At 42.2% G+C, this 20,124-nt stretch overlaps 1 protein-coding gene across 2 annotated transcripts; it reads right to left on the bottom strand.

The window, feature by feature from the left end:
* Positions 1 to 97: 97 nt before the first annotated feature.
* heatr5b (HEAT repeat containing 5B) lies at positions 98 to 19,971 on the bottom strand. 2 transcript variants are annotated; one of them, XM_035173439.2, is made up of 36 exons: positions 19,921 to 19,971; positions 18,730 to 18,892; positions 18,421 to 18,632; positions 17,796 to 17,904; positions 17,455 to 17,604; positions 16,808 to 16,979; positions 16,562 to 16,719; positions 16,186 to 16,480; positions 14,197 to 14,352; positions 13,209 to 13,459; positions 12,942 to 13,053; positions 12,689 to 12,841; positions 12,501 to 12,600; positions 12,251 to 12,360; positions 11,995 to 12,158; positions 11,634 to 11,809; positions 11,359 to 11,464; positions 11,064 to 11,254; positions 10,674 to 10,833; positions 10,208 to 10,397; positions 9,792 to 9,961; positions 9,558 to 9,702; positions 9,283 to 9,462; positions 8,874 to 9,128; positions 7,952 to 8,133; positions 7,775 to 7,843; positions 7,034 to 7,213; positions 6,699 to 6,939; positions 6,200 to 6,436; positions 5,877 to 6,004; positions 4,789 to 4,933; positions 4,302 to 4,574; positions 3,725 to 3,949; positions 2,357 to 2,508; positions 2,052 to 2,265; positions 98 to 1,292 (listed from the first exon to the last, which is right to left on the bottom strand). In XM_035173439.2, exons 2-36 carry the CDS (start codon positions 18,853 to 18,855, stop codon positions 985 to 987), a joined length of 6,195 nt encoding a protein of 2,064 aa, XP_035029330.1. In that variant the 5' UTR covers positions 18,856 to 18,892; positions 19,921 to 19,971; the 3' UTR covers positions 98 to 984. The 2 variants fall into 2 exon arrangements, with proteins under 2 accessions (XP_035029330.1, XP_035029331.1); XM_035173440.2 differs by lacking the exon at positions 19,921 to 19,971 and having other exon boundaries at positions 16,231 to 16,480.
* Positions 19,972 to 20,124: the final 153 nt, after the last annotated feature.

The raw sequence follows: 20,124 nt of genomic DNA, 5'->3' as shown, positions 1-20,124 counted from the left end.
GACAAGCCCCGTCACTCGTGCATTCTGTTACAGATGATAATTATTCATAAAACTGGATCAGGCTAATTATGCGCAAAGATTATAGTCAACAGCAGAGTGAGGTCAAAGCAACTTTATTCACATTTCAATGAAATGACAGCGCAATATTACAAAGGGCAATTTCAACAAGTCCACCAATGTGTTCAAGTGGCTGTTACACATACATAAGACTGCTTTTGAAATGAAGCGTGGACTTCATTGAAATCTAAAAGCCCCCCCAAAAAAGAATAAATATGATATGTAGTGCTACCATTAAACGCAACATTCCTCCACTAAACAGCAGATCCATTATCATTATCTCTGAGAGAATAGCAATTTCTTACTAAAAACAATTCAAAGTCTAAAAATTTTAATATTTGACCATTTTAGAATACGTGGTAGGAATGTTAACATCATTTAAGAGTAAAGCACCGATTCAAACCAAAAGAAAGAAAAGAAAAAAAAACGTATTGGTAACAATCAGCAGATCCTGAGATCATAAACTAAACCAGTGCCATTAAAGAAACACATGATTAGAATTAAATACCTGCCATGCTCATGGTGATGAAAAGTCGCATTGAGAAATGGCACAGTAAACATCAACATCTGGACAGTGAGGGATGATGTCCAGATAAAAATAAGATCGGGGGGGTAAAAAAGTGTGTCCCTTTAATAATGGGCATCAAGTCCAGAGATGTTACATTCACACAATCAAAATTTCCTACAGATTTTAAAGTGATTTTTTAAAATGAACATTCAAAGGCTTTTTAATGATATTTATACAATTGCCTTCTTGGCTTCAAGAAGAGTTCCCACTCATCAAAAACAAAGATGAGATAAATAAATACATTTAAGAAAATGTAGTTACAGACATGTGGTACTCTGTTGACAGTAAACACAGTAAATAAATCAAAGACGACAAAATAAAATTAGGCTGTGGGAGTGCACAGTGCATTCTCAGGGTGTTCAGAAGAAGCTCGTCTTTAGTTTGATGGTTGGTGCAGCCTGCACAGCTGGCTGAGCTAGTCTGGCTGCAGCTTTGGCTTTGTTGCTGGCCTGGTTGGCGCGTATAGCAGATTCCAGGCGAGTTTTAAGCTCAGGTGCTGCACCAATAACTATCTTGAATGCAGCTGGATAGAGGGGTCCAATCCGCATTAAGTTCTGAAGGGCAAACTCATGCAGGCCTCTGGAGATTTGGGGCGCAGAGGAGATTGCGTTATCATCCAGAAGGTAGGAGATGAGAGTTGGCACAAGAAGAGCCAGCAACTGCACCCCTAAAAACATAAAAACAATGGACATTGAAAAAAGTAAATTAGTTGATTGAGTGTGCAACGGAACAGGAACTATTTCTGTAATCAAATAATCATTAAACCAATTTCTCAAGCAAAAATGATCAAACATTATTAGGTGTTTCTCTGATGAGATGGAAATATGTTATTATTCACTGATAGTTTGTGAAAGAAAATAAAGACAATAACAAGAATTGTTCATTTAAATAATAATAAGTTGTAGTCCTACGTAAAATAAAACTCGAAAACAAACCCTTTAAAGAAACTGATCAAACACAGAATAAACTACATTCCACCACAGCTTAATGAATGAAATCAATAAAATAAAGAGAAAAATCAGGAACAAAATAACTTAAAAATACACATTCTAAATTGAATACAGGGGTGGTCCAACTAATATCTGATTGGCCCCTTAAGTTACTGAATCAGGAATTGTGCATGTTGGACATATAATTGGCCCCTTTGTAAAGTCAGGTGCCTTTATGGCCCATGATTTAGAAAAATACGATTGAAGAGATAATACTGAATATATAATTTAGCATTCTGTTGAAATCAATATTGACAGTGAGTGAAGCAGTAAAGACTTCTAAATTTAGCATGTAATGCACTATTTTTCTGATCTTTAAGAGCTCATATCCAAAGGCACTGAGCTACATACTTTGAGAGACCTACTTTAATGGAGCTAAACACTTTAATGGAACATGTACGGTACTTCAGGGGTCCATTAGACAGAGGCACACTTACGGTTCTGCTCTTCACCCATGCTAACCAGATTCTCCAGGACCCTGATGCCCTCCTGCACGGCATGCAGCTCGGCAAAAGTCCCCGGCCGACTGCGCTCCACTGCCTTCAGCTTCTCCACCATGAGTGGAGCCAGAGCATGAATGTACGGTGTAGACAGGGCGCGGCTGGAGTGCTGGAACACTGACAACAGCAGCTGGTAACACCGGGCTTGAACCTGTTGCAAAAATAATGAGATCACTTATTGACATTTGCTGCACACATCTGGAAAGTCCAAAGCACCTTTTTTTTGTATACACCGTGCTCACCCCTGGATCACTTGAGTTCAGGCCATTTCGGAAGCGCTCCATGCAGCCCTTCTGCAGGACTGTCACTCCTACAAGTTCACTGCTGGCAGACAGCAGGAAGAGGGTAATTGCTGTCAACATACTGATCTCATCCATGTCAGGTCTGGACTCATCTACAGAAGTAAACAAACACAAGCATTTCCATAGGTGAATAATGATGCAATTCTTATTTATGCTTCTTGCCTCCTCCACAGAAAGGCCAGAGGTCACAGTCAAACATCCACATCTTATACTTCTTTCTAGGGGTGAAATGGTACATGTATCCGAGAACCTTAAATTTCCGGTACGGACCTTTCGGTTGAAGAATGCAGCGAATCCATCTCAAAGGAAAACTTTAGCGTAGGACCGGATGGGCTGTAGACTCGTGGTCATAGCGACCACATACAAACAGGAGTGTGAAGACCCTCCCTCATCATTTAGTTCTGCTGTGTGGGAACACTTCAGTTTCACAGTCTATAATGACGACGGACTAAGACGAGTGGATCGTAGAAAAGCCGACATTGCGCAACTGCTGTCGGATACGTAGCTGGTAGCACATGGAACATGCCGACTCGTTTGAAAAGGCATCACCAGAGTGACATTACTGGGTCAAGGAAAAAACGAGTTCAGTGCAAAACCCAGCTCCCTGCGGCATTAAAGCTATCACTTGCAAATAATTCAGACCCTGTCAAAGCAATAACAAGCAACATAGGTGTTTTTATAACAGTGGACATGCAACCGTTTTCTGTTGCTGAGAACGCAGGGTTCAGACACGCATTGAAAGTAATCAAGCCCTGTTACAAAGTTCCCTCTCGTCCGCATTTCAACCAGCAAGTCACATGATACCAGCCCTTTATAAACCTCTGTCCCTGGCGTTCCCACAGTGGAGACATCGTTAGTGCCAGCGGGGCAATAATAAAAAATAAAAAAAATGAAAATACATATATTTAATAATGATAATAATACAAAACAGTTACAGTGCAATTTAAGTTCAGTTCATTTTCTACATGCTGCAACTTAGAGGATATTTATTTGACTATTTTTTGTTTATTTATTTATTTGTTAATTTACTTTTGTAAAATGTTGTATAATTTACTTAGGAAAGAAAGACACAGCCATATTCTGCTCAGTTAACCAGGGTTAAATAATAAATAAATAAAAAATAAGTATAATGTTTTCTGTTCCTTGTTTCTACTGTTTCGAAAACGTAAGGAACCGTGACCTCAAAACCGAGGTACGCAGGGAACCGTGACTTTTGTGTAACGTTACACCCCTACTTCTTTCTCAACAAAATTAGCAGATATACACATTTTTTTTTTTACCAGTGGAATAGAAGCTTTATTTTTGTACCTGGCTGTGAGTACTCGAGCACAGATGCCAGGCTGCTCCTCACAAGGCAGGGCCACTGTGTCTGAATACTCTCTGCCCGGGCCAGTGGCGAGGTGATGATGGTCTTGATGCCCTGCAGGGCAGCTGACACAGTCACAGGCACCGAACTGTCAGAAGTCTTAACAGCAGTTTCCCTCAGCACCCCAGTGATTAGAAAGACCACTGTAGGTAAGATAGTCATGCTTCCTGTAAAGGCCAAAAAATATGAGAAAATCATTTCACAGCGAGCAGCACATTGCTATGTTAATAATATTCATAAACTTAGTCTTGTACACACACAAATACATATAACGGTTTATAAAGTTTATACGAACATCTGAGAGTAAAGCACAAATAATCGACAGCAGAATTAGACCCTTTAGTGAGTATAATTTATCATTAGCGCAAACAAATCCGCAGAACACGGAGGCAAATTGCTCTGAAAGTGATCAAAGCTGGGGCAGACTTGGTTTTAACATGTCATTACTGTGCAGAAAAGATCTTTGTTGCATATTTTGCGTGGAGTGAGTGTGTGGCTGAACTTCGCCTCGGGCCTCACCAGCAGGAGAGCAGAGTGAGGGCAGTTCTGCCAAGATGGAGACTGTGTTGGCCACAAGGCGTGCACTTTCTTCGGGTAGCCGCTGAGGTCTGAGTGGCGCGTGGCTGGGCGACTCCTTCACACGTGTATTAAGCTGTGGTAAGTGGCGGACCAGGATGAACACGAGCAGCTCCATTGCCGCAAACACTAAAGACTTGCCGGGGACGAGCTCCCCTGTGTCTCCTCCTTCTCCAAGGCCTGGCTGAGAGTCTTTCTCGCCTCCTTCCTCTTTGCCTGAGTAAAATAACACACTGACCTCACTTAATCAAAAAGCTACAATACTTTATTATGAATGTTAAAAAACACATCTTCCCACTTGATATTGATATTAACACCCTTTTGTTTAGTTATCATTTAGATGAACCAAAGCAGCACAATGAGTTTGTGAATATAGCAGTATTTAAGAGTAATGCTGTGAAATATCATGTAGAATATGTATGTTGCTGACCCTTGCTGTTCTTCTGTCTCTGCAGGTGGTCCTGTGCAGCCCTGATGGTCTCCTGTACAACAGCAGTGACCTGCAGCTGGATGGCTAGAGGGTCCCGGGTCAACAGCAACCTGTGGAGCACGTTGAGGAGCTCCACTGCCAGTAGCTGCAACATAAATCACAATTACATTAAATATGCTGCGTAACACTGGGGATGAGAACACTAAAATTCAGAGAGGAAATGTGTTGAACTTCTGCAGTGAAACGTCTGACACAACATCTGTTATGGCTCATTTCACAAGCTGTTGTAAGCAAGTGGCCAAGTTTTATACAGAGACATGACAGACACCCCCCCCCCCTAAACACAGACACAAGCTGTGTCCCACTTCAGGAGCCGGATCCTCACTTTCACACTTCAAGCCCACACTTACAGGCCAAATACGTCATAGGGCCGGGCCGGCAGCTCCTGTCCCATTTCAAAGGCTACAGCAAGTGAAGCAGAGAAATACAACCTTGTTTTTCTTCTGAATTTACAGGTCACAACCATGTGTGTCCTTTGAAGCCATCAGTGTCCCATTATCCCTTGTGTGGCGGTCAGTTTTTTTTTTTTAAATGGAGCAATGAAGGGATCCATGTCAACATTTAAGGTCAGTAAACATCACATGACCATATCATATTTATCAGATATTTGTATTGGGGAGGTGATCAGTTACTAGTAAATATAACACTTGATCTAAACCAATGAGATAACTACTGCAAGGTGTAAATAACAAATGCCATCATTAAATCTACTGTTTCTTGTGTGATGCTTTGAGAACATGTACCAATAGTGCCATCAGACTGGGAAATAGTCATCCTGATTTTAATTGTGAACTATTTTAAGAGACAGCTTTCAAAATCCAAATAAGCAAATATATATGTTTTGCTAAAAATAGCAACAGGAATTGTAGCTTTAATATTTTCGTATACATTTGATTGAAAACTATACTCAATGTTTAATGTTGTATTAACTTTTAACAAAATTAAAATTCTAAAATAGCAGTGCACATCTTTCTCCATCCCATTCTTCCTTACATCTGTCATGTCTGCAATCTGACTTGTGTATTTACCTGATCCTCAGCGATGTGGGTCTTAGCACAAGGAGATTCTAGCAGAGTGCACAGTGCCCAGAGGCAAGACATCACATGCTCAATGGGCTCCTCAGGTCGGGGGAAGCAAAGAAACTCTATACTGACACCTGAGAGACAGAACACAAAAAGCACTTAGGATGTTTTCATGCCATTTTCTTTTTCTTCCTCTCATCCACTTCAATGATGCAAGGTGGGTCCACGGCTGAAAGCAGTTCCCGTTTGCTTGTTTTAAATCTGAGTATATCAGGAGCAAATTACTCTAAAAGCTCTACACCATAGACGATGCCTGTATGTCTCTTTACCCAACATTAGATGCATCTTGTCATTGACTGACTCCTCAAAGGTCTTTGTAGCGGAGAGGGCTTCTTGAGGGAAGTTAGGAGTCTTGTAGGGAGCTGTAGGGGCTTCTTCTTTCTCTTCAGCAGCTCCAAACCCAGTGCTGCTCAGCCAAAGGGCCACAGCATGCAGGACAGGGGCCCAAGAGCTGCGGTAGTGGATCCTTGCTGTGTCTATAGTCTCGGGAGTATAAAATGCTCCACCTGAAAACAGACACACAATTGAAGTAAAAATAATTTAAAATTAAATTACTTGACAATGCGTGTTCACCGGAGAATATATTATATCCTACAACTTTTATAGGAACAAAAGTAGAGATAAGTACTCAAAAATCGGATACCATCTCCGTGTTCTATAAGAAACACAACAAGTCTACATTATCTCAAGTACTTATGTTTATACATATGACAACAACAAGTTTCAATATTTTGTTCAGAATCTGGCTGTTAAAAATATGTCCTGTACCGTCAGGGGGCAGCTGACTGGAGAACTCGGCAGGCAGGGTGAGCAGAGCGTAGTCTCGCAGCATGGCCAGCCACAGGCGGCTCAGCGACGGCAGCTCTGGCTGCACCAAGATGATGAGACTGTCGGGCGGAAGAACATCTGCACCCACATCCTCCTCATCCTCGTCATCATCTACACTTCGCACCGGCTTGGCAGGCTTAGACTCTGCCTCTTTTTTGATCTTCATCGCCACCACATACACCTGAGAGACAGCCAGTATGTACAGTCAGATGTATTCTGCAAATCATGTACAATTAAACAAATATGGGACAGATGATCAGGGTCTTCAGTCTCACCTCAGCCCACGCCTTCAGCACAGCCAGTTTCTCCATCGTGGTGGCACTTTCACTGTACAGCTGACTGGATGAGCCCTTCCCAGCCTGCACCTTGTCCAGAGATGACACGAGCAGGTTGTGGACTCGCCGCAGGTCATTAAGGTCACTTACCACACCACTTCCAATCCATGCGCTACACACCTGTAGTCACATAGTGGGGTCAAGGTTATATATATATATATATATATAGCATAATCAATTGACTTTAAGACCTTTTAGCTGTTATTTCTCTTCCAACTCATCAGAAAAATGTAAAACCTGTGTTACATAACAGAGCACTGAAGGTTGGTTAGCAATCATATGTGCCAATGAGGTAGGTGGGGGTGACAAGGAACAGTTATAGGACTGACTTGTAAGGGTAGAGCAAGTACAGATTCACAAGACTGCAGATCGAGGAGAGTTGTAATAAGTGTCATGCGGCCAAGGGCAGGAGTCTGAGAAGGCTTTTCTTTCAGGAGAGTTACCAATGTATTATGATGTAAATGTGACATCAGAAAATCTGACACTGATGGGTTCTGCGTGGACGATGACTCACTGTGCAGTGAAAATATACAGCTGCTTTGCTACTGAAACCTCAAAATATGTGTATATGTAAGAGCAGCTGCTCTGTAGGAAAGTTGCTGGGTGTGATTGGCATGTCTGCATTTCTAAGTGATCACGTCAGACGTTTTTTTCTTTAGTTTCATATTGTTTGTGTCTTACCTGGCATGCCTTAGCTGTTATATCAGACGGTGTGTCAGGTGAAAATGCAGGTCTGAGGGCAGCTCCGACCTAAATGCACAACACGATTGGCAAGAGTTAATTTGTTCGTCATTTTCTGTGTCACCTTCAATTCATCACTTTTGTGCTGTAATGCAATTTGATTTGTTTGGGACTCACATTGGCCTGGTATTGTTCCAGGATAACGTGCCCTGGGAACTCTGGCTCCGGTACTGATGCAAACTTTTTAATGATGTCCTCCAAGGCCTGCAGGCCAGCCATTCTAAGCTGGTTACTGTGGTCCGTTGCTGCCATGAAGGCCATGCGGATGAGGTCAGACAAATGGAGAACCAACAGATCTCCTGGATAGGAGGAAAAACCACAAGGACTGTGTGAGAAATAGAAATTCATATCTAATCATCAGAAAACAGAATTTATTACGATTTATTCTGTGCATTTCAATATTTCCTGGTGTTATAAGGTTCACATTTTGCCTCCTCTGAGGTCTGCTGTATGCTTTAATCACCTTCCACTTTGTGTAGAATTCTCTGAATATTAAATACAGATTGGCACAACAAATCAGTTTTCAGTGTGTGCTTGCAGTGATTCAAAAGAAACCAGATATCGACCTTGAGACTGAGGTTTAATTGAGTTTTAGCTGAAGTGCACCTTTCAAGGGATTAGTTGGACACACCAACCTGCAGATCAACCATCAACTCAATCCCAGTTACTAAATTTGGCTTAGCTGCTTCCAGAGCTGCAAATTAACTTCACTATGTACTTACTGTCTATCCAGTAAAATTCTTTCTATCTTTCATGGAGCTTATATAAATCCTGTCTCCTTTATCTGTCAGTGAAAAAATACCTCATTTCTTTTCTTACTCATATCTAGCAGTTTCTATCTTTACATAAAAGCATATGAATGATCTTTTTCAACAGCTGACACTAGAACTGCCTCGGGGTTGCAAAAGATTTACTATACAAACTCAGTCCAAAAAATTAATTTAATTTAACTCAGGAAAGATCACAGGAGGCATAAATCAATCACAAATCCTTAAGGGAACTCTGAGCTTCTCTGCTCCGGCAGCATGGTGGATCGTACCTTTGGGGTTCTTGACTTGTGCAGAGCGGGCAGCTGCCAGGTCGAAATGCGCTTTGTCTGCATTCTCACACAGCAGGATGATGCGGCACAAGCAGTCTGCAGCAAAGACCCGCGTCACCCAGCGTGGAGCCACAGAGGGCTTGGACTTGTCATCTTCGCCCAGGCCTGTGAACATGGTGTCATCGTCCATCTCGTCCTTTTTCTCTGAGTCCTCCTCATCCTTTTCCACCTCGAATGTAACCACTACGGCTACTTCTGAAAGGGGACATGAACAACAGTTGGATGCGTTACAAGAATAAACTTGACTTATTGTCTTCCTCTGCTTTGTGATATTTACTTTTTTTCCTCTTCAATTTCCTGAGAGAAGGAAAATGATAACGTGTCATATTTTGTGTTTTTCTGGTTTTACCTGTAGTTGCTGCCAGGACATCCTTACAGAGTTTCAGCCAATGAGAAAGCTTTTCCACAGCAAGAGACGACAGCATGTGACCTAGTGTATCATGGATATCAGAACACAGCTTCCTGTCTGTCTCACGATCCAGCATGCCAAACAGAACACCCTCCAGACCGGTCTCTGTGATGTTCAGATCTGAACCAGAGAAAAACAATGAAAGAGTCACAGGGTATCGCTGAAGTACAATGACGGAACAGAATGCTCTCGTCAGGTTCACAATTTGTACTCACTGATTGTAGTGTCTTTGCTGTCGCCTGCTCTCCTTGCAAGGCTCATTGCATACTCGCAGACCTCTGCTGCCTCTCGCTGGGCGAGCTGTCTCAGGCAGGCCACAGCAGCACGACGCAGCAACAGGTGAGAGCTGCATAGGTGCACCTGCAGGGATCCCATAGCGAAGAATGAAATTATGATTATGATCAGGACAATCTATAAATCTAACTTGTAATCTGAAACTTATCTCTTACACAGAGACAGGGCACCAGGCTGGACAGGTTGACATGACGAGGAGCGAACATGTGCAGCTGCTGCAGACACGAGATAGCAGCCGCCTGCACAAGGGAGTCAGAGTGGTCCTGCATTATGGCACAACCAACCAGGCAGGATGAGCGGATGGTGGAAATAGTGGCTCCATTTCCTAGCAATGCGACACAGATTAGCAACAGATTAGGAGAAAATGACAAAAACTAATAGTTAGAGGATACACAGTGTATCTGTTCTTCTGCTTCTGTAGCCAGTAGTGGATTAAAAGTGATGACACTGCTATCTGCTGGCCAGAAGAGGGCATATTACATTTAAGTAGCCTTTGAAGAAATTATTGAATCAAATGTCAAAGTCAGAGTGTTACAAAGGACATTTCTGGTCTTGTTTTTGCCATAACTACCCTGTAATTCTGGTCCAACAGTGGTGATGAGAGCTCCCAGACAGCGGCCCAAACACTGATGCACCTCTGTGTGAGATGGCGGCACGGTGAGGAGCAGGGTGAGCACCAGGGACAGAGTGGGTTCCACGTAGCCTCTGTACATGGGACCACTGGAGTCGACGATCAGAGCCAGAGAGTGTAGAGCCCATGTCTGACAAGAAAAGAAAACCATTCACGGAATTTGAATAAGTAATATCTAAAGCAAAGATGATTAAACAAAGCCTGGTGTTTTTTTTTAAATCAAATTATGATTAGACATGAAATACAATATGAAAAACAACATCCAAATAAACCAAACTATAGTCCAGTTTAATGAGAAGAAGCTAGGGGACACAAAATCTATTAAACCACCTCAACTCTCCAATTTTCCGTCAACAATGAGTGAATTATAATACACAGTAAATTCCTCCTGAGTAATTCACTGTACCTGGACCTCATGAGACGACCCATCCTGGGCCAGAGCCAATAGGATACTGACACTGGTCTTTAAGTGCTGGCCTGAGCCAATTCCTCCAACATATCGATGCAGACAGCCAAGAGCCAGTGAATGGCCTGTCCTTGAGACTACATCCCGGGCCGACTTCAATCTGGAAAGGGAGGAGGAGGAGGGATATAGATCTTATGATTAAAGCCAAGGACAGAGTGGTAGTTCAAGAGAGATTAGTAAGAATCGATGACTGAAACTATTACTGAAAAGACCTTTGACCTCCAAAAACAGTTATTGTCTGTAACTGATTATAATGAGTATGAGTTCACCAAGTCTCCCTTAATCTGAACAGGAGCAATAACACAGATTATACAAATGTGAAATGCCTACTTGTCGAAGCTGGTCTGTGCCATTCTGGCGATGAAGGTAGCCTCTCCCACCACCTGAGCCATCCTGCCCAGGGCCTCTCCGGCAGCACAGCGCAGAATGGGGTTAGGATTGTCCATAGCTCCCATTACCAGGGCCAGCGCTGATTTACGCACCTCCTCGGGACCCAGCGTACTCTTGTTCTCGGCCAAACCCTTCAGTCGAGCAGAGAGAACACATTATCTCTCATTGTCTATATTAACTGAATAATGGAATATGATACTCCTGTCTTACGAGAGTAGACAGCAAGTTCTCCCACCTTGAGGGCACTAAGGACTGCAGTAAAGATGTTCAGTTGGACTGCCTGCTGTCGAACACCTTTAGCCTGCTTTATACACTCTGCAAAGTGGTCTAGCATCTGCAGCCTGAATCATACACAAAGTCGAAGGGGATTCATTAAAACAAACATGCCACAGAGACTCTTTGCAGTTCAGCAGTGAATATGAATAAAGAATAAACAACACGAGAACAAAAAAAATAAATCACAAAATGATTATGCTAAATGTTGCAAATATAAATATAAAACTACTTCACCTGTGTTTGAACGAGACGTGGGGGAAAACCACACCAAACAGAGCCACAGAGGCATCGATGACAGACACACCCAGAGGAAGAGGTCCGGGGATGGCCTCGCCTACAGGGATACGCAGGTAGATGGAGGATGGATCATGTTCCAGAGCCCCGCTGCCAGACGCACTGTTGGGCTGCAGCTGTTTGTAAACAATGGTTTGTTAATTTTACTGTATCAAACATTGTACAGGTAATAAGATTATAACAGTGGCGATCATTTCTCTTTGCCAATTACGACAAGCCAATCAGGATATTTGTCGATTGTGGAAACACACAATGTTGATTCACAAACAGAATCAACAGTTATTTAGAGATTTTGACTGACCTGATCCTCGATGGACTTGTGGTCTGTCTCTTGTAGCCAGGAGCCCATGAGCACACTGTCGTCATAGTGACAGAGAGAGCGCAGCAAAGAGGTGGTGGTGTTGGCCGAGTTGTCAGTCAAAGTGAACTCAGCTACCAGCTCCCTCAGGAGGCCATTGAAACTGCCTACACGAGAAGGACAAAGGGTTTAAAACACCTTTTACAAATGTTTTTAACTTCTGTGGGGGAATAAATGCAGAAAGAAGTTACTCTTTTACCTTCATAGGTCTTAGGAGGCAATAGAGCCAGGATGTCATACAACCTGAGCCTCACCATTGCTGCGCTTGCTTTCAGATGAGCACCATGGACCTTAATGATGGCAGGGACACTGAAAAAGGCAAAAACATAACAATAATTAGACGCATTATCAGAAAACTATCACCTAGAAATAAACTAATGAACAGTGTTTACAAAAATCCGGAAATCCCACGACAAAGGCAAAACAATGATTAAAAGCATCACACTCACTGAGACATCATGGTCATTGCACATTCAATAGGCGTCATCAGTCTCCGGATCACATCTTCTGTAAGCAGCTCGGGACAGTGGGCCACAAAGCTACGCATGGCTACAGACGAAAGGAACAGGAGTCTGTCAGAGCAATGTCTGCTGACAATAAAGAGCGTGTGAAGGTGGACAGGAAGATGTTTCTTTACCACAAAGAGCTCCAGCTCGGCCCTCCAGGGTGACCTGCCAGCTGAAGGAGTCTCCCCTGGCCTTTTCTGCCTCCAGCTCCTTCTGGGAGCGAGGAAACACATTCCTCCACAGCAGCAGCATCTTAGGGAGGTGATAGCGAACAAGGGAGGGACCTGGGCACAAACACAACGTAGTGACCATGTTGGTGGGGAGAAGGTGACAATATATCTGACAAATCAAAGCCAGGGAATAAGCAATGTATGCAAGACTCACCGAGAGTCATGAGGGCCCCTAACAGAAGCCATCCAGCCTGTGTACGCTGCAGGGACAGTCGACTGTTCTGAGCAGCTGTTCGCAGAAGATCTTCAGCTATGCTCACAACCAACTACAAGAAAGAAGTGCAGACAAGTTCATCTTTAAATCTATACAGGGTAATCAGTAAGGCGGGCACAGGAAGTCAATCAGGGTAAAGACCTGACAGAGTAGGAACCCATAAGAGTGAATCAGAAATTTATGTAAGAGCCATTACAAGCTACACACCTTGCCCTTGGAGTGGGGGATACCCAGTGGACACTGGTGTACGCCTCCCAGCAGGGCAGCCATCGCAAAGCTGTAGCCGCTCACAGCTTCAGGGGAATTCTTCAAGTTGTTGATTCTCTCCACGCAGCGGTCCAGCAGTGGGGTCAACTGATATGGTAGAGCCACGGCAACACAGCGTAGGCACCATGCAGCCGCTAAACGAGCTGCCATGCTTGGGTGTAGCAGCACTGACGTCACAGTCTCAAGAAGTCCTAAGGAAAAGAATGTGAAATATGACTTCTGACTCGAGATTTGTACTCATGTGAGTCAGCTACAGAGACAAAAGACAACTTTTGAGCCTGTAGTGGTTTCAGGTGGCATTATTGTTTGGTCACTGTCATAAAGATACTGCAAGTAGCAAGACACTGGAAAGAACGCAGGTACTGGAGCAGGCTCCTGAGGAAGTTGTCAACACCACTTTGGAGGTAATGAAGAGAAACGAAGTATGAACCTTATACAAGAGTGTGTATGTTGAGCTGTTTTTGTAAATTTGGCTATTCCACCATCTGTCATTTACGTAACTGGGAAGGGATACCGGGAGAAGCCTACTCTCCTCCTTGTTTTGGTTGACAAATTCCTTTGTGACAGAAATAAAGCTGTCATTTTTATGTGAAAACCCACATCCCGGTGGCCAAGAGAATAATATGGTGATCAATACAAGCGCAGATGATTACAGTTCTCAGTTTTGAAATCATAACAGATAGTTTAAGCCAGAAAGTTGTTTATTTCCACTTCAAAATATTTCTGTAGAAAAGGTGGATGTTAAAACACATACAAATGTATAGAAGTAGTTGGCTAATATCATGATGGCTAAGTAAGTGATTTTTCATTAAAGTTAGGAGGGTTGTGATCTGCGTAAATCCAGCTTGTGTTTATAAAAATAAATAAATCGAGATAGATCTTTAGGAGCACTAAAACGCACGTCCAACTGAATATTTATGTCTCTCACCTATAGAAGGCTCCTGGATGAGCGGTGAAGCTGTGGCACTCAAGCTCTGGACTAGACTGCCAAGTTCTTTCAGGGCACACACCATAACATGCTGGCTGGCAGAGACGTCGGCTGCCCCAGACTTGTTCTCTCCACTGATGTCATTCACAACGGCCTCTGGAGGAAAATGGATGAATGAGAGAAAATAAAACGTTTAAAAAAAACTGGCAACAATGTACTTGTACGTTATTTATGTGTTTAATTTTTGTTAACTTATTGATTCATAATTCAGACTGTGTGCATCATTGATGGATAAGGTGGTCATCAATCAAAAGCAACTGAGATAGATGTTTTCTCAGAAATACAGGAATTTGTTTCAGAAGATAATTATCATCCTCTACCACTAAGTATAGTTTAGCTTTTAAATATGGACTGACTGACCACATTAGGCCATGCATTGTTGTCACACATAATCACTCTGACAAAAACTCAGAACTCTGAGGATTTTCTTTAAATACAAAATGTTCATTAAATAGCTGATAAGGCCGTTTGATGACAATTTATCAATAACTGAAATCCTCAGAGCTGGCAGAAGTCAAGACACATCACATGTAAGGAAAAGGTAGATTAAATTACTTAAGGTAGAGATTTAAAGTGGCTTCTTGAACTGCAGCAACTGAACTGTTTTTTTTACCCACACAACTTGGGATACTGGGAAGTGAGTGCAAGATACAGAAGGATACACTAAGACATCCCACTTCCACATTTGGCTTGTAAAATGTTCTGAAGCCACTTTAGGCAAAGACATTTTTCATTCCTCTAGTCTAACAGGCCGTGTTCATAACTGGTATTAAAATCTGTCCTGAGCGATCTGAAGTGGAGAGCGTTTATCTTGACTGTTCACACCCGATCACACTTATGATTAAATTTAATTTACAAACAAACCGAGGTATGGACACTGACAAGCATAAAAATATGTTGAAACTGTAGTTGGTCAGAGACGTCAGCTGTCCTTTATATATCACACAGCAAAAAAGAATGTGGCCACATGCGTCCCAGACTACTTCCAAATGTGGTTTGAGTGATCAAATCTCAGAAAACATTCTGAACGGATTTGGGTGCGTTCACACATGTACCACTTGTGATTGGGTCACTCAGGATGGACGTTAACATCAGACCTGAACGGGGTCACAGATCCGGCTAGTTGGAAAAGCTACAAGCGGCAAGTCTAGAGTGAACAATGAAGTACCCTGGACCTTGCTTGAGAAACACCAACATTCAACATCTGTTTCAAATTCTGTCTCAACATCAATGAATAAATAATCAATTAATAAGTCAAATATTATGGATCAGCATACTTTACAAAAGTTTAAAGGTTGCAAAGCAAATCAGAGTAAGAGTCATCCCTTTTAAGTGACATAAAGGTGATTATAAAACTGATGTGTTGTTGTAGAGCAAAAACTGTAACAAAAATAAACAAAACTATATGATGGACAAACATATGAAGTAAATATGAATTATTGTTGCTGTGGTGGGGGAAATGGCTCATTCCTATTATATGTCTGTGAATGTAAGGGCACATGCATTTTTTTCTGCTGGTATCAGCTGGTAATGCATAAACAGTCAGAGAGAGTTTTGTTATCAGCTCCTTAGCGATTGAAATGCAGTAACAGAATAAAAATTCACAGGCAAACAGCCATGAAAGCTATGCAATAATGCAAGCATGCGTAACTCTAAAGCTGAGCTGGCTGTGGATTATATTATTGACATTATGATGCTGTCTGTGGTTAAAAATAGATGTAGAAGAGAGAGTGATCCAAAGGAAGCGAGAGCCGAGAGTAAGAAACAAAGCAGAAATAGGGGAAGCCAATAGGGAAAGCCATCTCCGCACACAGCACACGACAGAAAAGAAAACCCATCTCTGTATACAGCACAAGCAAAAACCATGCAACAATTTATGAAACTGAGTGAAGGGTGGATTAAAAATGATAATAATGGATGAGTACTTACTCTGCAATGCTCTGAACCGAGATATTTCCCCCCCATCCTCCTTACCCACAGCCCTCATTTGCTTGCTGATGGCTTGGCAGATTTCTTTGCCAGCTGCAATTTGTGCCTTCTCTCCGAGTAAACCTCCCAGGGTGGCATGAAGCATGAAGGAGACACAGCGGCGGGAGTACACCGCCTCGACGTGTGTCTGCGTGGCCCGCGGGTGGGACACTAGGTCCAAAACATGGGACAGGAATGTGGCAAAGTTACGCTCCAGCCACTGGCCACCAAGTGTGGTCACAAACACAACGTAGGCCTGAGGAGAATAAAGAAAGATTACATGTGGTGTTTGAATCAGACAATGCAGCCTCTAATTATTCTTGAGGATTCAGCTCACCTGTGTGATGCCCACCCGCACCTCCCTGCTGACAGAGCCTCCCCCCTTCAACATCTCCCCGCCGCTCTTCAGGAAGCCAGATCCACCACGCAGAAATCCAGTGGCCATGAGTTCCAGCACCTCCTCAAGAGTGGCTCGCTTCACATTCTGTCGCATCACTGAGGAAAAGAGGATTAAGACCGTGAAGAATAAAAGTGGTGAGCTAGACTACTTAACTTGAACCTCTCAGAAACTCTTTTAACCTACCAGCTGCTTGTTTGGGCATCAATGCAGTAGCCATGACTGTCCCCAGCAGTTTAGCCACTGCGACCCGGACGCCATAGTTCGATCCTTCCAGGGCCTTGAAACACAATGTGGCCACGTTTTCCAGTTCTGTGGTCCACATGAAGACTGCCTCATTCTGCAGCTCCAAAAGGCACTGATCAGACAAGCAGAATAAAGATGGGAGACATTTTAGTGACATTTTTTGCATGTTGCATGTTTGCTAAAGAGGAAATTGTCTTTGGGCAACACATCTGGGTTTGATCAACATAAATGACAAAGCAAAAACATAAGTGAATAGTACTTTTGTACTCCTAATGGCATATGCTTTACAAATCTACTACAGGGAAAAACCCTAAAGGTTGCCCAAACATTCAACACCGGAAATCCACTGGTCTCTACGCGTTTGTGCTGGACCACCAAGTAAAGTCTTTTAAACCACGTTGTTTTTGGGTGGAGATATGCTCTGAACATTACACTACTGTATATAATGTTATTTTCAGGCTTTGTAAGAATCCTCCACCATTGCAAGGGAACTTTACAATCATTCAGCAGGATGGGACACAACTAAAAAACCACAACTAAATCTAAAGTGCATTTCTTAAATCATTTAGAAATCCATTGAAACCAACCTTTGCTACCATACAGCGTACGGCCATGGACCTGTCTGTGAGTAGAGAGCGGGCATTCTTGTAGATGTCTCTGTGACATGAAGCTGCAGCCCCACCCAGCCCATTGAGCACCTTCTGCAGGCTCAAGAGGATCTCTGCTCTGCCTTGGGACTAGAACAACAAAATAAAGGTAAAGTAAAGGAGAATATTTAAAGAGATGTCACATCACTTTTTGAATTTGTAACCCGTTACTTTTCCTATGGTCCAATATCCCATTTGACCAAATACATTTATGCAATAAAAGATAATGGAAAACTGCATTCCTCTTCAATTTCCCCATTTTGCACTGCTTAAAGTCTCACCTCTGCACTCTTCAATGCCTTCAAAAGATTATTAATTGTGTCTGGAAAGGAGCTTCCCAGCATCCTCCCCATCTTCTCATAAAAAGCTCCAACACATGCCACTGCAGCACTGTAAGAAAAGATTCAGTATGCATTCAAATCATGACAGATCACTTCTAACTATTTGGTAAACAATGGAATGAAATAATAATCAGATGAGATTATTATATTATAGAATCATATGCACCTATACTAAAACACTGCAGAGGTACCACAGTAGCTTAGGGGTTAGTAAGGAGGCCATGACCCTACATCTACAGCTGTATAGAAACCAGCAGGTACAGATGAATGATGAATAAAACACTGTTGGACACCACTGATGCCTCATTACCAATGAAACACAGCATACTATCTGCTCATGTACATTGAATCCCCTCTTTAAACATGCCATTCTGCAGATTAACATTTGGCTTAACCCTAATACCCTTGGAAATAATCTGATAGTATTCTATGCCTGAAACTCTAAAAGCAGCTCTGAACAGCTTATATCTAAATGCAAACATCTCAAATAAACACACTGGCTGTACTAAAAAAAAGGGCCAATGGAAAAAAACTAACACACGGCTGCAATTAAATGGGATCTTACAGTTTTGTTGGCAAGTATGCGGGTGTGTCATCTTTGCTTTTAATGATTTCATTGCATTTATCCAGAGTCTGGAAAACAGTGAACGTGTCGCCGATGCTGTAGAGGGTGGCGAGATTTTTGGCCAGTAGTTTTCTTGTCGGCGGTCCTGGAGCGCTGCTGATCAGCCCCGTCAGCTGTTCCACCAGCTTCTTCTGCTTCTCCTTCACATCCACCTACCAGCGAAACACCCACAATGAAGTCACACAGTGCTTCTGATTAAACTTGCTCAGGAAAAAAGAAGCAAAAAAAAAACTATATATGAGTGGTCACCTTATTTGCAGCCACAAGCACTTTATCCAAGAAGCGAAGCCATTCGAAGATGAAGACAGGCCTCTTTGCTTCAGTGATCTGGGCCAGGGCATCTTCATTGAGCAGCAGACTGTGAGCTAGCTCCATGGTGAGGACCTGACGACACAGCGCTGTACACTCCCGCCTGTGCAATGTTATATTAGAGGATGTGCCTTGTCAGTACGGTCTTCAATATTCTCCATTACTATTCTTCTCCATTATTAGAGACAGTACATGTCTCTTATATCTCCATTATTACAGACAGTATATGGCTCTATTATTGTCCATTATTAGAGACAGTATATATATCTCTAATATTCTCATTATTAGAGACAGTAACGGTTTATTATTTTCCATTATTACAGACAGTATATGTCTCTATTATTGCCCATTATTAGAGACAGTAACGGTTTATTATTTTCCATTATTAGAGACAGTATATGTCTATTATTGTCCATTATTACAGACAGTACATGTTTCTATTCTTCTCCATTATTAGAGACAGTATATATATATATATATATATATATATATATATATAATATTCCCATTATTATTGTCCATTATTACAGAGAGTACATGCCTCTAATATTCTCCAGTATTAGAGACAGTACATGTCTCTAATATCCTCCATTAAATGCACGCACAACCTGTGTTATAATACTATTGATAAAAACTATGTTGCAATAATAATCGATATTATTTTATTGCCCAGCCCTCCCCATCAATCTCCTCAATCACATTAGCTACAACCTATAAATTATCACAGAAGCACTTGCTTTACTAAAGATCTGTGGACGTTTGACGTCCTTGCAATGACTTCATTAGGTTTGAAGCAGACACACTAGTAAATATAAAGTGACTACTTTCCGTGGCGTAGATGATATTAAACCTGAGGTTATTCCTCGTACAAAATGTAGCTTTGACAGTAATAAACTGAGAAGCTGTGTTGACATCTGCCTCCCTCCAGCTGTTGACAGGCGAGCTAGTTAGCATGCTAAGCTAGCTTCCTGCTACGATGAAGAGGAAGCTAAACTCCGGAGACACATTCTCACACAAACACAGGGTCCGCTGGCTAACGTCACATCTCAACACATCCAAATGTTCAGAAACAACACACAAACAACAGCTTCCTGTAAGACGGGACACACAAAACCAAACTGTTCATCCTACCTGTGCTTCGGCAACCCAGGATGAATGACGACGAGTGTCGGTGGTGTCGCATTTAAGTGAGTCCGGTCAGAAACTAGTTAACTCACACGAACAGAATGCAGATTTGAAACAACATAAATTATGTTAAATTACGTCCATTCATTTCGCGGTTGTCTGTGTACATTTAAAATGTATTTAATCTTGTGAAATATTTCCCGGAACTCG

The sequence above is a fragment of the Hippoglossus stenolepis genome, chromosome 12 (genome assembly GCF_022539355.2).
Source record: "Hippoglossus stenolepis isolate QCI-W04-F060 chromosome 12, HSTE1.2, whole genome shotgun sequence".
NCBI classification, from domain to species: domain Eukaryota; kingdom Metazoa; phylum Chordata; class Actinopteri; order Pleuronectiformes; family Pleuronectidae; genus Hippoglossus; species Hippoglossus stenolepis.
The sequence above is the reverse complement of the archived record's forward strand: the minus strand, read 5'-3'. Positions and strand labels throughout refer to the sequence as shown.